This window comes from Chanos chanos, chromosome 3 (assembly GCF_902362185.1).
Source record: "Chanos chanos chromosome 3, fChaCha1.1, whole genome shotgun sequence".
Lineage (NCBI taxonomy): Eukaryota > Metazoa > Chordata > Actinopteri > Gonorynchiformes > Chanidae > Chanos > Chanos chanos.
Window position 1 is genome coordinate 22,961,353 of NC_044497.1, and position 20,387 is coordinate 22,981,739.

The 20,387-nt window shown below is 40.0% G+C and overlaps 1 protein-coding gene across 2 annotated transcripts; it reads left to right on the forward strand.

The window, feature by feature from the left end:
* Positions 1-6,276: 6,276 nt before the first annotated feature.
* ormdl2 (ORMDL sphingolipid biosynthesis regulator 2) lies at positions 6,277-9,330 on the forward strand. Of its 2 annotated transcripts, none has more exons than XM_030769067.1 (4): positions 6,277-6,312; positions 6,792-6,966; positions 7,743-7,894; positions 9,007-9,330. In XM_030769067.1, the coding sequence occupies exons 2-4, from the start codon at positions 6,793-6,795 to the stop codon at positions 9,140-9,142; spliced, it is 462 nt and encodes a 153-aa protein (XP_030624927.1). In that variant the 5' UTR covers positions 6,277-6,312; position 6,792; the 3' UTR covers positions 9,143-9,330. The 2 variants fall into 2 exon arrangements, with proteins under 2 accessions (XP_030624927.1, XP_030624928.1); XM_030769068.1 differs by having other exon boundaries at positions 7,773-7,894.
* The last annotated feature ends 11,057 nt before the right edge of the window (positions 9,331-20,387 follow it).

Here is a 20,387-nt window from a genome sequence, read left to right on the forward strand (position 1 = left end):
TTGAATGCATGTTCTTTGCAGAAATGCAGGGGTGTTAAGTTTAATATTGTATATCGTTACCACTGTAGGTCCTATGATGGGTTCTCGGTGATTATATTACACCGCTTCTAATTTCTGTGTTCAAACCAGATTAAGTTCGACACCGGGTACCCTGGTGGTAGGCCTACAGGTTAGGATACTTAAAAAGTACACCGGTTGCAGTCTCTTCGCACGGACCTTCGGTTACCTCGACTAGTCCCTGTGTCGGACCACGAGATAAAACTAATGGTATGCAAAAAGAAACTCAAACTAGAGAATGGCGTATTGTCAGATCATATCAATATACCGAGATGTATAGAATTCTGTGGAAACTCATTGTTGAGTTAATGAAAATAACGAATTCGCAAGAAACGAACGTACCGTGTTGAAGATGGAGAATAATTCTTAGAATTCCACGAACATATATTTTAAACAGCTGTAAGTAATTGTTTTTTTCAGTTATTTGACGAGGCACTTAATATTGTCCGAACTGTGAATCCCCCTCCTCCTTGGCTCCGTACACTTACAATAAAGACACAAGATCAGATAAAAACGACCGTGTCCTTTAACGGGGAGATTTGTACATTAGGGTCTTTTGCCACTGTACTTTTTCCCCGATAGATTAGAGAATTCAGCTGTAACGACGTTTCTTAAAAGGAAATTTGGCGAGGTGAAGAAGCGACGATGAACAAGGAAAATTCATTGACTTTTAATGAAAAAAAAGTGCGTGTTCATGCCATTTCAGGACCATCTTCCCGTCAGTCCTGCTCGGCAAACGTGATGTGTTTTGTGGGCTGAGTCTCAGTTCCTCAACATGCCTTTGAACACATATGCGTTTTTTTTACCTGCACACACAAACAAAAACCCTTATCCAGCTGAACTCATGCGATTTGTACCTTCACACACAAACAAAAACCCTCATCCAGCTTTCAGATGATGCAATCTTTTGTGTCCCATTACGACTCTGTAGGGACATCAAGGGTCTTCATGTGAAAACTTTGGAAATTCTAATACGCGCACTAGTGTCAAACAAAAGACTCTTCCTATGCAACCAAAGATGACTTTTTTAACAAAACATTTGTTACCTAGGTTTGAACAACAGCATAAGCTAAAGAGTAATTAGCATACACAAACTCCTCCACGCAAACGAATACACACCACCAAGAAAGCAAAGAAAACAGAAAATAAACAACACGAGGAGTTAGTGCAATGGTAAAAAAAAAAAAAAGAATTAAAAGAGCTATGCTTTTTTCTCACTAGAAAAACTAGCAAAAATTATGTTTAATTAACCCAGTACACAAAAAAGAAGCTAAATTAGAATGGTTATAACCATTAATTGTATACAATGTCTCTGTACGTTATTGTCTCGTTTTCTTGACATAAACAATTCAAATGAACAATTAACTTAAAGGAACGCGTTTAAGAGTTGTCTGCCACAATGACTCATGCTTCTCTTTTCATTTTCATTTCAGTGACAAAACGTAGAACAGTCAGAGCATTCAAAGATCGCATTACGTCATTCAAGTGGGAAGGCCGCTCGGTCCCTCAGAGTAACTGGGAACCATCAATATTGCAGAATATCACTTACATTGGACAACCTTTTAAAATTTCCAACAGGAGAGTACAGGTTCCCAGAGAAATGTTTTTTTTAAAAAATATTATTAATATTAAGCAACATCTCCAAGTGATGTTTAGTTGTGTGTGTGTGGGGGGGGGGGGGGGGTACCTTTGCATGACAAAAATGACCATCAGTGTAAATTTAGATATGAAATCACTTACTTTTCACACACAGATTTCTCTTCCATAAGAGAAACAATCTAAAGCTCAGTTTTCCAGTTCTCGCACATCAAATTTATCGCACATCACCTACTGTGACATTCAAATTCAAGCTCGACTTTAAATTAATTTAACCGTTATTAAAGCAAAACAGTACGAGTTGTATGGAACACCAGATCCTTGTTTTTCAGTCAGCCAATAGAAACGCTCGGGCCAGGGCCTAAGCGAAAATCTTATTCAGGAGCCAATTAACAATATTCCACACAATATCCGTGAACCACTCCTGCTGCAAATATGATTATCTACATTCTCTTTGCGCTGTACTGTTTTACAGTTTGACCTCGAAAAGGAAAAATATCGGATATTAAAGACAATCTAATCGCAAATCTATTTGTTTTCAGATAGCCGCACATATAACTAGCCATTATCTCAACAGTTTATTGTCTGTCAAGTTTTCTGTCCCTGTCTCCACACGTTTGCTCTATCTCAATTCATTAGGCTTCCTGCATAAAAGGAGCAATTGTTATTAAAACGTACTGAAAGAATAATTGCGCTCTCCCAATATTTGAACAAATTCCCAAGAGACAATAAAAACACCGAAACAGGGGATTGATAACCTTTTGTTGGTTTCAATAACATAGTAAGAAACGCGACCATATTAAAAGTAATCGTGTGAGTCACAGACTATAGGGGAAGCCAGTAAATTCTATTCCGTTTGTCACCATCAACGCTCGTACTCTGGAGCTAACAGAGCTGTGTGATCAAAATCAGGTCGTTATGACTGAATTAAAAACGCACACAATTTGCATAGCATAACAGGGGAATTAAGGTCCTTTTCTAAGCAATAGCACGTTTCAAACCTTTTCAGCGAAACCTGCAGAAAACTCCTGCTATTCTGAGCCGCATGGTGTCAGAAAGCAATTAGGGATATAGCGTGTTTGATGTATTACATCAGTGTAACGGTTCAAGTTGAAATCATTGTTGAACATTGTTGTTTAATGATGTTTGTTTTGTTACCAATTTGTGAATTAAATTTTCTGTGAAGTTTGACTGTTGTGAAAAAAGTTTACTACCTGTTCAACACTGGCGTGGGAAAGTCCTTGAATGACTCACCAGAGCATTATATATAGGGGACAAACTATGAGGATAACCAAATCCGAGCAGTTGCGCTCTTCAACATCAACCCGTGAAAGGATATCGTTAACCCAAGGGTGTGCATCGTAGTGCTGAGAAGAGGTAATAATGAATTCTTTAATGGTAATCGGCGCTCTCTTTGGTTATATGATGCTGTTAACCTGTACTCTCGGAGCTCCGGCAACAGGCTCCAGGCACGGCATCAGGAGTATCGATCTTTCCAACTGCAGTGAACTGTCAATCGAGCTGAATAAGAAGGCGAGAAATATATCAAAAATGGTAATTATGGTCTCTTGTTTAAAGCTGTCCTTTTTGTCTGTTTGTTTTCGTGAATAACAGCAAAGATACCACTTATGTTTCTTCTCAGATTTCGAATTTATCAAATTTCAAAAGGTTTGTTAAAACTCAAGCGTTAGAGGATATAACTTACGTACGCAAACATTTGCATCTCTACCTGCAGGTTCAGCCTGGAAATGTTTCTTGCACATTCGAGGACCCTCCTGCACGGATAGAAAACCGTGACAACTGCGATCCAGATCATTTAAAAGACAACAAAGAGGTACGGATCACATTCAGCAAATTACTCAAGTAAAATCGTTAGTGTTGGCATTTGTACGCTACGAATAAACTGTCAATTAGCAGATCACCTAAAGGGACAAACTGTCTCAAAACGACTCAGTTTATATATATGTATTTGCATTCTATAGTAGCCTATTACAGACTAGTCTAACACTGTTGCGTATCAGAGAACTAATGTATACTGAACACATACTTTTTCCAAGGTTAGTATGCAGCCAAGTGTAAGATGCTCAAATGATGTTGTACATTAATTTGAGTACTATATGCTCAAAACATCCTAACAAACTCTCTCTCTCTCCCTCTCTCTCTTCTCTGTCTCCTATTCCAGACATGCCTCGCAAAGATTATTACTGGGCTGAAAAACTACTCTGTGATTTTTGGAGAGAGAGGCTTGTTCACTGAAACACAATGGAAAGGTTTAGCTAACGAAGTGGCTGCGGTAGCTAAAAAGCTCCTTACGGCACTGAATGTAAGGGGAGACATTTTGTGGCATATCATTATTTCATCCCGAATATGCTTTTGCAGTTTAAATGAAAGTTAGATTTGTGAGCAATACCAGATTGGTATGAAAATCAGCTTTTACTCTTCTGAAATGACATAGGGAATGAGAGTCCTTTGAGTTTGTATTACTTACACCTTATTAACTTGTGGTAACTGTACTGCACGGATAAAATGCAACATCAGCTTTTTTGAGAAACCCACCTGGTGTTTTGCTGTTGTGCAGTATGTTAGAGATGTGTAATAATGCCTTTGGTCTCACTCATTGACTTCTTGTGCTCAATTCACAGGAGCATCCATCTCAACCTCAAACCCAGATGTGGACTCAGCAGTGGGAGAGAGAGGGCCTGCGTCCTAATGCTGTTGAGAGGCTCTTCTCTTTCTCCATAGTAACAGCCCGAGTCTTCTCTTTCCTTAAGGAGGAACTTTAAGCGTGGCAAACTTGTTGGAGAGGATACTGGAATGTTTCAGTTGATCATGTTGGTCGAAATCTGCTCAGGAACAGTTACCCCATTGGAAAACAAAATATTCTTGAATACTATAATAGTATATTTATCCCCACATATTTAAGCCCAGATCAAAATAATCGGGCAAAGGTTTTATATTTATGAATTGAATGAAAATGTATTTATTGAAGTATTTATTGCATTTCTATTTATAAGGAACTGTATTTATTTAACAGTGATTGAGTGTATTTATATCATTCTCGGCATATTGTGTGCAGCTTCTCTAAGCGTACTTTGTTGATAACAAATAAACCAAGGAACCAGTATTGTAACCATTTCTTTCACAAGCCTTTTTCGTTCAAAGAGTCCCTCAGGCAGAACTCATAGTCACCTCACTTCTCCTATCTGGACAAATCCCTTATTCTCCAAAGAACTTTGAAAACAAGCATAAATAACCAATCAACAGAGGGACTTGAACAACAAACAAATATTGAAGACCAACAAGGAAATAACAAGGTCACTATGACCAAAAAGGAAGATGTGCTTTCCTTAAACATTCCCATTACTCTTCATGGAAGTGCACAGCTTCCTGAAATTTGCTTCTTTAGAACTGCCTAAAAACACTGGATTATGGCAGCAATTTTTTCAAAATTATATTTATACGCTTTGTCTAAAAAGAGGGAACCATTAAATTGGAAGCTCCAATCTACACAGAGTGGGATCAAATCGTCAGTAAAAAGTTCAAACACATATCATTACAACTCATACTCATGAGGAGCTATCATTTGTTAAAGGATCCTTAAATATATTGTGGATTTCATTAGTTGAAAGATACTAATGTAACATGACATAATATTAATTATTACAGCAATAAAACTCATTACACCATCCCTTTATTTATGATATCTGTGAAACAGATTACAACATTAATTAACTGATGATAACAATAAAACAGATGTGACTAGCTGAATTTCTCATTTGCTGAAGTGAGAAAATCTGTGTCCTTGGTTCGTGTTTATTTGACCACAGTTGTATTATGTTTTCTAGCCCACCTAGTTATTCACATCTCATGAGTACACACTGATTCGTCTGTTCCCTCTGTCGTGGTCATGTTACTGTCACAGCAAGTGAGAGGATTGCCCAACGTGTCAACAGTGTCTATGTGCCCAGAGAATTTGTGCCACCATGTTTGACCATGTAAACAACGACGTCACAGAGACATTTCAAAACGATGTCACATATATCTGAAGATAACAGCACAAAAATAATTTACATATGGGCACAAAATGTTCAAATATTAGAGTTCTACTAAAAAAGAGGACAAATTCTCACGACAATTTCAATCGCTCGATATAGATGTTTTAGTTATTGATATTCAGTTCCAATGATCGGTTTTAAAATGATCGGTACTACTTTAGACTGAATAAAATTTATTTGGGCGTTTCCCCCCTGACAAAACAATCGTCTCAATGTGTCGATTACGGATGTAGCATAAGTTTTATTTAAAAGAACGGAGACTCAGTTTTTTAAAATTGTGCTTCATGAGGGTGCAGATAGTTATGGGAATATGCCGTAGATTTTCTTTGCCTCTCCCCGGCGTCGGCTAAGTGTTTATGTATGACTGGTTTTGCTGCACGCTCGTCTCGGTAAGGTTAACTCGTAATTCAGATGTAACCTTGCCCATTTGGATCTTTAAAACCCACACGCGGAGAAGCGGAAGACAGGGAGAACGGTTTGGGAATTGTGTTTAAAACACTCCGAAATTAAGGCTTAATTTTGACATTAAAGAAGTGACGTAACAAATCCAAACCAAATTAGGGCGGGATCAATATGGTCCGGGATTTCCTGGTTATACTACAAGGTGGGTGTAAGTTCTATGATAATAACCTATGCTTACAAGTAACTAAAGTAACTTTTCATCGTGTTTGAAATGAAATATGGCCTCACTATCAAGTTCAACTATTAAAAAATTCTTTGAATTTGTTATTAGTTCAGGTTTCATGATAAGTACATCCGTAATCTCTTAGACAAACGTTAGCTGGCTAGCTAAAGTTAAAAGTGCTTGCTGTCCAAGTGATACAAACATTTAAAATTGAATGGGCATTGTTCTTGTGAGTTTGCATCTGTTAGACCAACGGGTTTTATGGTTATTGATTCGTTCGCAATGATGTTGCTAGGTTAGTTCTCTCTGCCAGCTAGCTTTGCAACTATTTGTGAGGCAGAGCTTCAAACTCAGCACAACATAATTTTAAGTCGTCATGAATGACTGTATTAGAGGTTTACTGCAGCAGCTAGTGACTTTGGTTTTACATCTCAAAGCTCATTTGTTTTGCCTTTCAGGATGAATGTGGGCGTTGCTCACAGTGAAGTGAACCCCAACACGCGGGTGATGAACAGTCGCGGGATCTGGCTCGCTTACCTGCTAGTGACAGCTGTGCTGCACGTGGTCCTTCTGAGCATCCCATTTTTCAGCGTGCCTGTCGTCTGGACCCTCACAAACGTCATCCACAACCTAGTCAGTACCTTCACATTGTAATCCATCACTAAAGTCAGCAGTCTAACATGTAAGACTGTCCGCAGCTCCATGGGGGTCACTCAGACACTGTTCTATGCTCTGAGTGTTTGTGTCCTTGCTGTTCCAGGGTACGGATTGGGGTCTCAGAATGGTGCAGCGCTCTCATGTATGCTGAAGTTGCACTGACTGTATGTGTTCAGACTTGTTCACATCTGATTTGTAACACTTCAAACAGTGATGTCAGCATCTTAAAGTTTTATTGAAGAGAAAATCAATACTGAATGTAAACTGCCGCACCACCTGAGACACATGCATGCGTAGGATTTTGCTGAAAAAGTTCTCAAGCAAGAAACATCCACATTAAATCTGATTACAGGCAGTCTCTGGGTTACGAATGAGATACGTTCCCCTAAGTCTGTCTTTAAGTCGAATTTGTAGGTAACTCGGAACAGGTACATACACAGTGTTAATGGCAATGTGATCGGACTTAAAATAGTGTTCGGCGTTCTCCTTCATGGAGCCGACAAACCACAAAGTAGTGTGTGCGTTTGTTATTATGAACCGTTGTATTTAACTCAATTTTTTTAATGTAATAGGCTTTATGGCAGTCCATTCGTAAGTACGAGTTGTCCATAAGTCGGATGTTCGTAACGCAGGGAATCCCTATATACTCCTCAGAGCTAGGCTGGACTGAGCTGATTTGGAAATGTTTCAGAACAGAGCCACATTTTGTTAACAATTTTGATCCAGCATGTATTTCCGTGTGTGTCTCCCAGCTCATGTATGTGTTTTTGCACACGGTGAAGGGCACTCCGTTTGAGACACCAGATCAAGGAAAAGCTCGCCTGCTCACACATTGGGAACAGATGGATTACGGCGTCCAGTTCACGTCCTCACGGAAGTTCCTCACCATCTCACCCATCATTCTGTGAGTCAAACATATGAGCATCGGGTGCCATGTGCCCCTGTCTGCATCAGCATCATAGAGAAAGGCTGTGAATAGGAGTTCTGTCAGTAATGTTAGAACACATTTCGTACCAAACATCTCTCCAAATCTCAGTGGGACTCTTGAGTTTCTGAGCTTGGTGCACAACAAAGGCAAAGCTACTGAACCCGGACTTATTCGTATACCACAAACACTAAATGACTTCAGGCTTTCTGCTCATTCATATACCACAAACACTAAATGACTGGGTCTGTATCTAGGAACAGATTGTCTTTATTCTGTTTATACAATGTAAGACCTTTACCCATTTTTGTAGTTAATGCTAATCAGGAACTTGATCTTAACATCTTAACGTCTTAACATAGACTGATCTTGAAACGGTCACAGCTGGGGTATGTTTCCTCCTCTGTCTCCTCACACACAGGTTAAATGGGAGGTAAAAGAGCAAATCACAACAGTTTAAGAATGGAATCAAATTCTCTGTTTAAAAAAAAGTTGTAGCGGTTTGTGTCATATTTTTTGTGGGAGTTCACTTGTGCGTCTTTGCTCCACAAAGACCAGGCCAACAACTGAGGTTCATATGCAGTGAAAAGTCAGGGTTGTCCACTGGGAATGCCATTTCTTTTTGAGGGAAAGGAATAATGTTGTGTGATCAGGGGAAAACAGAGGAGGGCTGTGGTTTCATGTTCTCACCGTCTAATTGAACTACATGCTGAGAGGTTGGGATAGATTCTATGAATGGGCCAGCTTATGTTTCCTTGTTCACACTATTAAGTCAGCAAGTTAATATAGCACATAGTCATTCCCTAAACCAACTTCACAGATAATAAGGTACTGTAAAATGTTAATGAACCACCTTAGTCATGAATAGCCCTAGAAATATAAACTCACAATCTACACACAATGCACACTTCCCCCATTTGAATGTGTATGGTCAAGCTTTTTTAATTAACATTAGTGACTGTTTGGGACACACGATAGTTTGAAACCTAAAGTATGACTGACTGAAGCTAAGTCACTATGCTGGCCCAGTCCTCTGAAGATGTCCATTCACAGCAGTGTTTTCATGACTTTTTTGTCCTTTCATCCTTCAGATACATCCTGGCCAGTTTCTACACCAAATATGACACCATTCATTTTCTGGTCAATACAGGCTCCTTACTCAGCGTCCTTCTCCCTAAGTTACCTCAGTTCCACGGTGTTCGGATATTTGGGATTAACAAATATTGAACAGACAGGAAGAGAGGAAAAAAATGTTACCTCTGGTCCAACTGAACCCTGATAGATAAAAACTGCACTGAACTGTAATATTGTGTTACACTGTGTTTTTTTCTTTATTTTGGTTCATTGTTCATCAGGTGAACAAATAATGCTCATATTTCTATAACAATCATGATACTTACAAACAACTTGAACTTTTCATATAATATAAATTGATATATATATATATATATATATATATATATATATATATGAAATGCTCTGTAAAACACGGTGGAAAAATATGAGGGACCAGTTGTCACCATAGCCCATTTGTTATTCTGTGAGTGATTGTGGGGAAAAACTGTGTGGAGGTGTAGAGTGTGGGGCTATGAGGAGATTTCAATAAGTTTGTTAAACTTCAGCTACATTTCCACTTATTTATCTCTGCCACTCAGCTGTGTTGCCATAGGGATTAGTATCACTGGTAAGATAATTACTGGTAATCTCTTAAAGTCAGCGGTCGTGAATGCTTGGTGTGCTTTTCCATGTACATGAACTAACCTCTCTTAATAAAGATAACAGTTTTAAAAATTTTGTGTATTGATTTGCAAACCGTTTCAGTGGTGTGTGTGTGTGTGTGTGTTTGTTGCATGTGTGACTGAATCTGTGTCTGTATCTGAAGAATCACACATGAAGGTGAATCTGCAGGAAAAGCTGTGGCTGTGACATGATCACTTTACACTAAAGCAATGTAACACTTTATACTAAAGCAATGTAACACTTTATACGAGGGCAAAGTAACACTTTATACTAAAGCAATGTAACACTTTATACGAGGGCAAAGTAACACTTTACACTAAAGCAATGTAACACTTTATACTAAAGCAATGTAACACTTTATATGAGGGCAAAGTAACACTTTATACTAAAGCAATGTAACACTTTATACGAGGGCAAAGTAACACTTTACACTAAAGCAATGTAACACTTTATATGAGGGCAAAGTAACACTTTACACTAAAGCAATGTAACACTTTATACTAAAGCAATGTAACACTTTATACGAGGGCAAAGTAACACTTTATACTAAAGCAATGTAACACTTTATACGAGGGCAAAGTAACACTTTACACTAAAGCAATGTAACACTTTATACTAAAGCAATGTAACACTTTATATGAGGGCAAAGTAACACTTTATACTAAAGCAATGTAACACTTTATAAGAGGGCAAAGTAACACTTTACACTAAAGCAATGTAACACTTTATATGAGGGCAAAGTAACACTTTATACTAAAGCAATGTAACACTTTATACGAGGGCAAAGTAACACTTTATACGAGGGCAAAGTAACACTTTATACTAAAGCAAAGTAACACTTTATACTAAAGCAATGTAACACTTTATACGAGGGCAAAGTAACACTTTATACGAGGGCAAAGTAACACTTTATACTAAAGCAAAGTAACACTTTATACTAAAGCAATGTAACACTTTACACGAGGGCAAAGTAACACTTTATACTAAAGCAATGTAACACTTTATACGAGGGCAAAGTAACACTTTATACTAAAGCAATGTAACACTTTACACGAGGGCAAAGTAACACTTTATACTAAAGCAATGTAACACTTTACACGAGGGCAAAGTAACACTTTATACTAAAGCAATGTAACACTTTACACGAGGGCAAAGTAACACTTTATACTAAAGCAATGTAACACTTTATACGAGGGCAAAGTAACACTTTATACGAGGGCAAAGTAACACTTTATACTAAAGCAATGTAACACTTTACACGAGGGCAAAGTAACACTTTATACTAAAGCAATGTAACACTTTATACGAGGGCAAAGTAACACTTTATACTAAAGCAATGTAACACTTTATACGAGGGCAAAGTAACACTTTATACTAAAGCAATGTAACACTTTATACGAGGGCAAAGTAACACTTTATACTAAAGCAATGTAACACTTTATACGAGGGCAAAGTAACACTTTATACTAAAGCAATGTAACACTTTACACGAGGGCAAAGTAACACTTTATACTAAAGCAATGTAACACTTTATACGAGGGCAAAGTAACACTTTATACTAAAGCAATGTAACACTTTACACGAGGGCAAAGTAACACTTTATACGAGGGCAAAGTAACACTTTATACTAAAGCAATGTAACACTTTATACTGAAGCAATGTAACACTTTATACTAAAGCAATGTAACAATTTATACGAGGGCAAAGTAACACTTTATACTAAAGCAATGTAACACTTCATACTAAAGCAATCTAAGACTTCACGTAAAGGCAAAGTAACAGTTTATACAAAAGCAAAGTAATACTTTGTACTAAAGCAATCTAAGACTTCACGTAAACGCGAAGTAACAGTTTATACTAAAGCAAGGTAACACTTCACACTAAAGCAATCTAAGACTTCACGTAAAGGCAAAGTAACAATTTATACTAAAGCAATGTAAGACCTTATCAAGGCAAAGTAAGACTTTATACTAAAGCAATGTAAGACCTTACATTAAGGCAAAATAACAATTTATACTAAAGCAAAGTAAGACTTTGTACCAAGGCAAAGGAATGCTTTGTACTAAAGCAAAGTAACAGTTTATACTAAGAACATTTTATGCTAAAGCAAAGTAAGATTTTGTACTGAAGCAAAGTAAAACCGAATAATGAGGTAGTATGGGTTTATACTAAGACAAAGTCACAGTTTGTACTAAGACAAAGTGACAGTTTATACTAGTGATGGGGATGATACCACCTATATGGAGTCCGAGTCAAGACCAAGATCTTAAAGGTTCGAGATTTTAGAGGGGGCGAGACCGAGTTGAGACTTTAACAGTCAAAAGTGAACTTTTGTAGGGGAGATTGGGGCTTATTGGCTATGGGGGCATGTTGGCACACTGTACATCTCCAGCTCCCTATGGGGAACTGAAACAAAAATATAACATAAAACGTCTACCCTCTCCATATGGACCAGTGATGGGGACGAGTCCACCTGTATCGAGTCAGAGTCAAGATCGAGTAGAATTGCTTGCAATTTTGAGACGAGACTGAGTAAGTCAAAAGGTGGTCTCAAGACCGGACTCGAGTACTGCAACACTATTTTACACTAAGGCAAAGTAACAGTTCATACTAAGGTAAAGTAACAGTTTATACTAAGGTAAAGTAACAGTTTATACTAAGCCAAAGTAACAGTTAATTCTAAAGGCACTTGATCGTCAGGTAAGAGCAGCTGTCATGTGGAGATGTAGGCATCATTTTAACTGAGTCATCATGAGATTTCTGCTGCATCCCCTCCCACACACAAAGGAGGACAACACACATGGGAATCCTCACTGCTGATACTTCAGGAGGAAACTCAGCAGTTTGTTATGGGGAAGAGTTGTAGAGGTGGAAGGAAATAACAAAAACACGCCATCACTGACTGCCTCGCATACGCACACATACCCAACGCACGCACACACACACACTCCAAAGCTTAGACAGGATTGCAGAAGAAAACATACACCATACACCATTCAGTTCACCTGAGAGGTTCCGGGGAAATCCAGGTAACTTTACATGACGCCTCCACAGGGGCGATCCCAAACACTGCCCTGTGCTGAGTGTCTAGGGGGAGTCCCCCCTCCCCTTCCGCCACACTACTACACCTGGGATGATGTGTCTCTCTGGTTTGGCAGTGGAGAGTTTGCGTTTTACAGGGAAGAGAAGCCTGGGGAGAAACATCACCCCGCCTGTGCCTACACCTGCTGTGTTTACTGGGGAAGCACATGCAAATACCCACCCATGCTGACCAGCCAGCCCTGCTGAGAAACCATGTTTCAGCACCTGCCTGACGTCACAACAGGAACGCAAAAAAAAACTTGAGAGACAAGGAAACAGGCCATCTGAACCCTCTGCAGCCACGCGGATGGCCCCAGGTCAAAGACAGGGGGAGAATAAAACCAAAACCACTCACGGGGCCCAATCTGAAAAGAACAAAAGTCTTCTTATGGTGGGTTTCCCTAGTTCTGCTTTCATGCAGTTCGTGACCCCGAGGGAAGCTAAAGGCCACCACAGTATTTGAATAAACAACAGGAGAGAAACAGTGAATGGCCACACATAATGAACGGTCACACACACTCACACACACACACACACTCTTCCTCAGCAGTGCGTAGGTCAAATCTTCACACAGACAAAAAGGCAGGTGGTAACTGTTTGATTATGTATCAGTGTAACTTTCTTTTGACAGGTCTGTTTAAGCCAGAGTGACCAACTATGACAGAAAAGCTGTGAAACAGTAAACTTCAAATGTATCAAATGTAGAAAAACTGATCAGTAAGTTCAAAAAGATAAATTTGGAAGGTTTTCACACAAGTAATATGTCTGCTTATTCTTTTATTTTCTATTGAACAGGAATAAACCTTTTATTAATGTTATAAAAAATACTTTTATAAACTTTTTCATCACTTTGCAACAGTTATGATGTTCTCATTATGCATAATAATCATTTAGTTCAATGTAATGTAATGGCTTATGTACACAATATGCGCTATTCTCTGCTTTTAGCATTGTAATATCTGTTCCTCTTATTCACCAACATAAATATACTAGTTTTCACTGCCTTCATAGGAAACAAGGCTTAAGTAAAGCCTTGAGAAAAATAACTGTTGATTAAATACTGCAGACTAGTTGATACACAGCAAAGACCATTGGGACACTGCGAGTTTCTTTGTAAGGATCGCTTAGGGTGCCATCTAGTGGCCATTTCTGCAGTGCAGGCAAACAAAACAATAAATGCTGCAAAATCTGGGTGAACCGTGTAAACTGAGAGAGGACATGACAGCAAAACGTTTTCTTTCGTTATCACAGCATAATAATCATACAACAGACTGCCTACACTGAGTCAGACTACTAAGATCCTGAGAAATAATTGTTATTGCATGAAAAAAATTACTCATTATATTTTGATACAGCAATAATTAAATTGAGATCTCTAGAAAACAATGGATTTTTATGCTGTTAAAACAAAATAATAAAATTGAGATGATGAGAAAACAGTTGGCTGTTTTTCAGTGGTAACAAGAAAAAAGCGGCAGTGCCCTCTCTGACGTACACTCTAGTCTGTCCTGTGTGATTAGTGCTGGTCTGAAGAGTGTTTGTCCTGTGGGATTAACACTGGTCTGAAGAGTGTCTGTCCTGTGGGATTAATGCTGGTCTGAAGAGTGTCTGTCCTATGGGATTAATGCTGGTCTGAAGAGTGTCTGTCCTGTGGGATTAATGCTGGTCTGAAGAGTGTCTGTCCTATGGGATTAATGCTGGTCTGAAGAGTGTCTGTCCTGTGGGATTAGTGCTGGTTTGAACAGTGTTTGTCCTGTGGATTAATGCTGGTTTGAAGAGTGTTTGTCCTGTGGGATTAGTGCTGGTCTGAAGACTGCTTGTCCTGTGGGATTAATGCTGGTCTGAAGAGTGTTTGTCCTGTGGGATTAGTGCTGGTCTGAAGAGTGTCTGTCCTGTGGGATTAGTGCTGGTCTGAAGAGTTAGGACAGTGTAATACTTAAAACAGTGTAAAAATAGTGTATTCTCTAATACTAAGAACTTGGCAAGCATATTAGTACCCTTACATGATATATCGAAGAAATGGCTATACAATACAATCTCTACAAGATGGCGGTCTAAATCAATCAATCAATCAATCAATCAATCAGTCAGTCAGTCAGTCAGTCAGTCAGTCAGTCAGTCGGTCAGTCAAGTGAGCTGCAGATGCATCTTCCCATTAATGCATCTACTGTTCGTTGAGTTGTTACGAGGGTCCGATCTAACGAGACTCTTAGATTGTCTTGTACAAACAAACAAGCAAATAAATTAATTTTTTTTCTGCATGTTCATTACTTTTTTGCCAGTTGTTCGCAAGCTCATAAAAGTCATATGACACCCACGTTACTATTGTCCACTTTACATGATGGCAATGCAGAATCTTTTTTCTGTTCAACGTGCTGAAACAGTCTGAGAGACAGTTTTCCACTGAGTGCAGGTAAAGCAGATGAGGCCTAACCACAGATCAATTCAAAGCTAGTGTGCAGCTGACAACACAGAATCTCTGACAACCCAGAATCCCATTTTATCACATAAAAAGTATTCAGCAGTTAGATTATTCTGAGACATACAAAATGATAAAGTTGTTGACAAACTCTCTGCATTCTCCTCCTCTGTCTGTCTGAATAAAGAGTTACCATGTGGTGCACTTGGGTAAACATTAAGGATTAAATGTGCAGTGATGTCACAGTAAGTCAGATCCAGGAAGTAAGGATAATCAGGAAATTCGTTCAGTCAATACGGTGTGAAATGCTGATTAATGTCCTTACAAATCCACCTACATCTGTCTCTCATCCTCATCATCTTCTGTGGCATCGTCTGTTCACATTTTCTACATTAATAAACCTGTGGACAACAAAACAACTGTTTTCAGAGTGTTCATGGAACAACGGCGTGGACACTTGCTGCCAGTTCCCCTTATAAGTGTGAGGAGGGAAAGACAGTACACTGAAGAGACGGCACTCTACAGACGAGGTAACGTAGTTCATGTGGTTACGGACACTACCATCATACATTAATATCTACGAAAGCTCAACTACTGTAAAATTCACTCACTTGGATCATGGAGATAAACGTATCTGCTCTGAAGACTAGGTTTTTTGCCTGTAGCTTCTCAGTGTGTTCTGCTGGATCAGCTAGGAGTGCAGCTGCTGCAATGGCTAGGGCTAAAGCTGAAGCTGCCAAAGGACGCTTGACGTACATCTCGAGAGAGAGATGAGATTGAGGATGGAGAAAGCCTGGAGGCCTCTCTGGAGATGCTGACTCTGGAAAAGGAAACTGCTGTGGCCATGGCAGAGGCTGAGGACCTGGAGGCAGCAACTGATGCCAGGAAAACACAGCTATAAGCTTCCATTCACATCATCACTACTTGACCCTGCTCCACACACACGAGATTACGTAGAGGAGCATGCAGAGCCATCTACACTCCACTCTGCAAATGCCCCACATCTCAGTCCAGAGAGAGCTATTTTGCCTGCTGTTAATACTAACATCAGTGACACTTACACTAATGCTCCAAGTGAATGTGAGTCTCAGAACCCTTTTCTCAAGCCAGATATGGGTCATACTCCAGCTCAACATTGCATGCACCCTCATGGAGTAACTTTCAACAGCGATGATGATGACCGTCTACTACCCCCTCCATACAGCCGAGCAGCACACCATCCTCCCCATAGCAACATCTACGCTATGTCTTCTCAGCCTCATGGTTATGCTTTGCAGCCCACTCACGCTGATGATTCCCACATGATGAATTTCGCATAAACCAACCAAAGAGGGGACTGGAGATGATTTGGAATAGGCTGTATGAGTGTTACGGCTCAGCTGAGGCAATTGGGAAAGCTTTGTTCCAGATAGCTTCACCAAAATTAGCAACAGACATTTCTCCAAACTGAGAGATCCCAGTGATCTAGTGATGGAGTTGGAGGCTGCCAAGGCAGAGGGGGATCGTCCTGGCCTCTCCTACTTTGACACAGCCAGAGTTGTAAACCACATTGTTCAAAAATTACCGCATGGCCTCCAGGAAAAGTGGTTCTCTCATGGATCCAGTTACAAACAACAATACCAGATAGCGACCCCCCTCCCCCTCGTGTCTTTGCTGCCTTCCTCCATCAGCAAGCATGGATCCAAGTTTCAACTTTGTGAGCCAAGCAGACACCAGCAAAGCAGAAAAGCCTCCATGGAAAACTGGCAGGTCGAGAGAAGTCTTTGTTCACAAAACAGAGGTGTCTGCAGGAGCCCAATCAGAACAAGACAGACACAGAAAGAAAGCAGATGATCCTGATAGAAGACACTCTATCAACAAAAAGGCACACTCTCTTCAAAAGTGCTGTACACACAGTAAACCCGCATCTACACATGCAATAAACCTGTATCTACACAGCTACACTTACAGGCCAGAGGTCACCAGTGTGAAAGACCTTCTGAAGGAGCAGTGCCAGTGAGCTCAGTTTTGTGGAGGTCCAAGAGGTGTGGTCAAAAGCTTCAGTAAAATCCCGAAAACACAGCTCAGACAATGCCCTGACCTTTCCATCAGAATATACTCTCATTACTGCTTTTATTTTAATTATTACTAATCCCTGCACTGAGTGACAGCCTGCTCAGTGAGAGCAGAAATAAATCTGACAGGATCAGTATCCAGAACATTTGAAACTGGGCCACGGGTCCAAAGAGAGCCCAGAAACACCCACTGTATAACCCAGATTCCTGTGCATCAGGTCTCCTCTGGCCCGGGGACACACTGACCTGCAGACTACAGCACTACAGCACCAGACTACTACAGACTACAGCACTACAGCACCAGACTACTACAGACTACAGCACCAGACTACTACAGACTACAGCACCAGACTACCACAGACTACAGCACCAGACTACCACAGACTACAGCACCAGACTACCACAGACTACAGCACTACAGCACCAGACTACTACAGCACTACAGCACCAGACTACTACAGCACTACAGCACCAGACTACTACAGCACCAGACTACTACAGACTACAGCACGACAGCACCAGACTACTACAGACTACAGCACCAGACTACTACAGACTACAGCACTACAGCACCAGACTACCACAGACTACAGCACTACAGCACCAGACTACCACAGACTACAGCACCAGACTACTACAGACTACAGCACCAGACTACTACAGACTACAGCACGACAGCACCAGACTACTACAGCACTACAGCACCAGACTACTACAGACTACAGCACCAGACTACTACAGACTACAGCACCAGACTACTACAGACTACAGCACCAGACTACTACAGACTACAGCACTACAGCACCAGACTACTACAGACTACAGCACTACAGTACCAGACTACTACAGACTACAGCACCAGACTACCACAGACTACAGCACCAGACTACTACAGACTACAGCACTACAGCACCAGACTACTACAGACTACAGCACCAGACTACTACAGACTACAGCACTACAGCACCAGACTACTACAGACTACAGCACTACAGTACCAGACTACTACAGACTACAGCACCAGACTACCACAGACTACAGCACCAGACTACTACAGCACTACAGCACCAGACTACTACAGACTACAGCACTACAGCACCAGACTACTACAGCACTACAGCACCAGACTACTACAGACTACAGCACTACAGCACCAGACTACTACAGACTACAGCACTACAGCACCAGACTACTACAGACTACAGCACCAGACTACTACAGACTACAGCACTACAGCACCAGACTACTACGGACTACAGCACTACAGCACCAGACTACTACAGACTAAAGCACCAGACTACCACAGACTACAGCACCAGACTACTACAGACTACAGCACTACAGCACCAGACTACTACAGACTACAGCACTACAGCACCAGACTACTACAGACTACAGCACTACAGCACCAGACTACTACAGTATACAGCACCAGACTACTACAGACTACAGCACTACAGCACCAGACTACTACAGACTACAGCACCAGACTACTACAGACTACAGCACCAGACTACTACAGACTACAGCACTACAGCACCAGACTACTACGGACTACAGCACCAGACTACTACAGACTACAGCACCAGACTACTACAGACTACAGCACTACAGCACCAGACTACTACAGACTACAGCACTACAGCACCAGACTACTACAGACTACAGCACCAGACTACTACAGACTACAGCACCAGACTACTACAGACTACAGCACTACAGCACCAGACTACTACAGACTACAGCACCAGACTACTACAGACTACAGCACCAGACTACTACAGACTACAGCACTACAGCAGCAGAGCCGTGCAGGACCGCTCTGTTCCACTTCCTGTTTCTTGGTTTTATACCAGCAGAGGGGCTTATGGGTGATTAGACTCCTGTTTCTGTAGTTATGTCCCTTTTGCTTACTAGGCAGCACTACATGTTTCTGTTGTGTTGATTTGTCTGATAGTGAAGGAAGCTGACAGAAGGAAGTGTCTCTGGATTATTCCTCTAAGGGTGTTAGTACTAATACTCACGGCTGTTACTGGAAAGGAAATAGGAAAAAAGTAAAGCAGAAAAAAAGGAGGCTGCTACTTTTTTTCAGCTAAATGGGGTATTAGTAAATGTATAAATTAAGAAATGTAAAGACAGTAAGTCAAATTCCTGTTCAATGATTTATCCACAGCAAAATGAGAGAAGGAAATGGGTGCACTGTTTCTCAAGATTGTAAACTGGCTTGAATATGTCTGTCGTTTTGCCTTTTTCTTCACAAAATAATATCTAGACATAAAATAATATCCAAACGATACCCATGAACCGTTCCGCCGAATGGGTACCTTTCGCTTGTTGTTATTCTTCCAAATTAAACTTCATTTTTTGTCTTTTTTCAACACTGAATCTAAAAATCTATTCAAAATGTGTATTGGTTAATCTCAGGCAAATTTATTTCAATTTTACAAGGTTTCTAAGTGGAAGATGGTTGCATTTTTCTCAGTACTGTTCCTGAAAAAGTAACAGGAACAAGACTGAGTTTTTAGCATATAATTAGCAAATACATGAAATATAGCCACATGGCGTCCATGCTAATAGCATGAGGACACTGAGCACATTCTAGTGATTTACCAAAAAATAGTATTTTTAAAATAAACAAATAACATCTAGGACACCACCAAAATGTGTATTTTAACTAAAATATTATGGATTTCGTGTGTGTGTGTGGGGGGGGGGGGGATTATGTAAAGCATAGATGGGATATGGAGTCACAATGCAAAAAAATTAAATTTTTGAAGGATTTTAATCATTATATTTCACAGTAAAGTGTACTGTTAGAGAGCAGGGATAGGTGACAAATGCTATTTTTTCAGTGTTCTAGGTAGTTTTTATTCATTTTTAAAATGATATATCTTAAATTAGTAATTAGACCAATTTGCAGGACACTTTGCTTCAAAAGAAAATGTATTTTACAGTTAATTTTCATGCATATTTGTACATATAATGTCCTGGGCAGGGAAATGGCCCTTATGCTATTTTTTATTTTTTACACTCTATTAACACTAGTTTGTAAATTTCACTTTCCACACCATTGTATGAGTGAATTTCAGCAGGGTGTGCTGTTTAGCATATTCCTGTGCTGTCTGTATGTATTTTAAATGTGTACTTCATTGTGGTATTGTGCAGTGCTCAGTGCAAC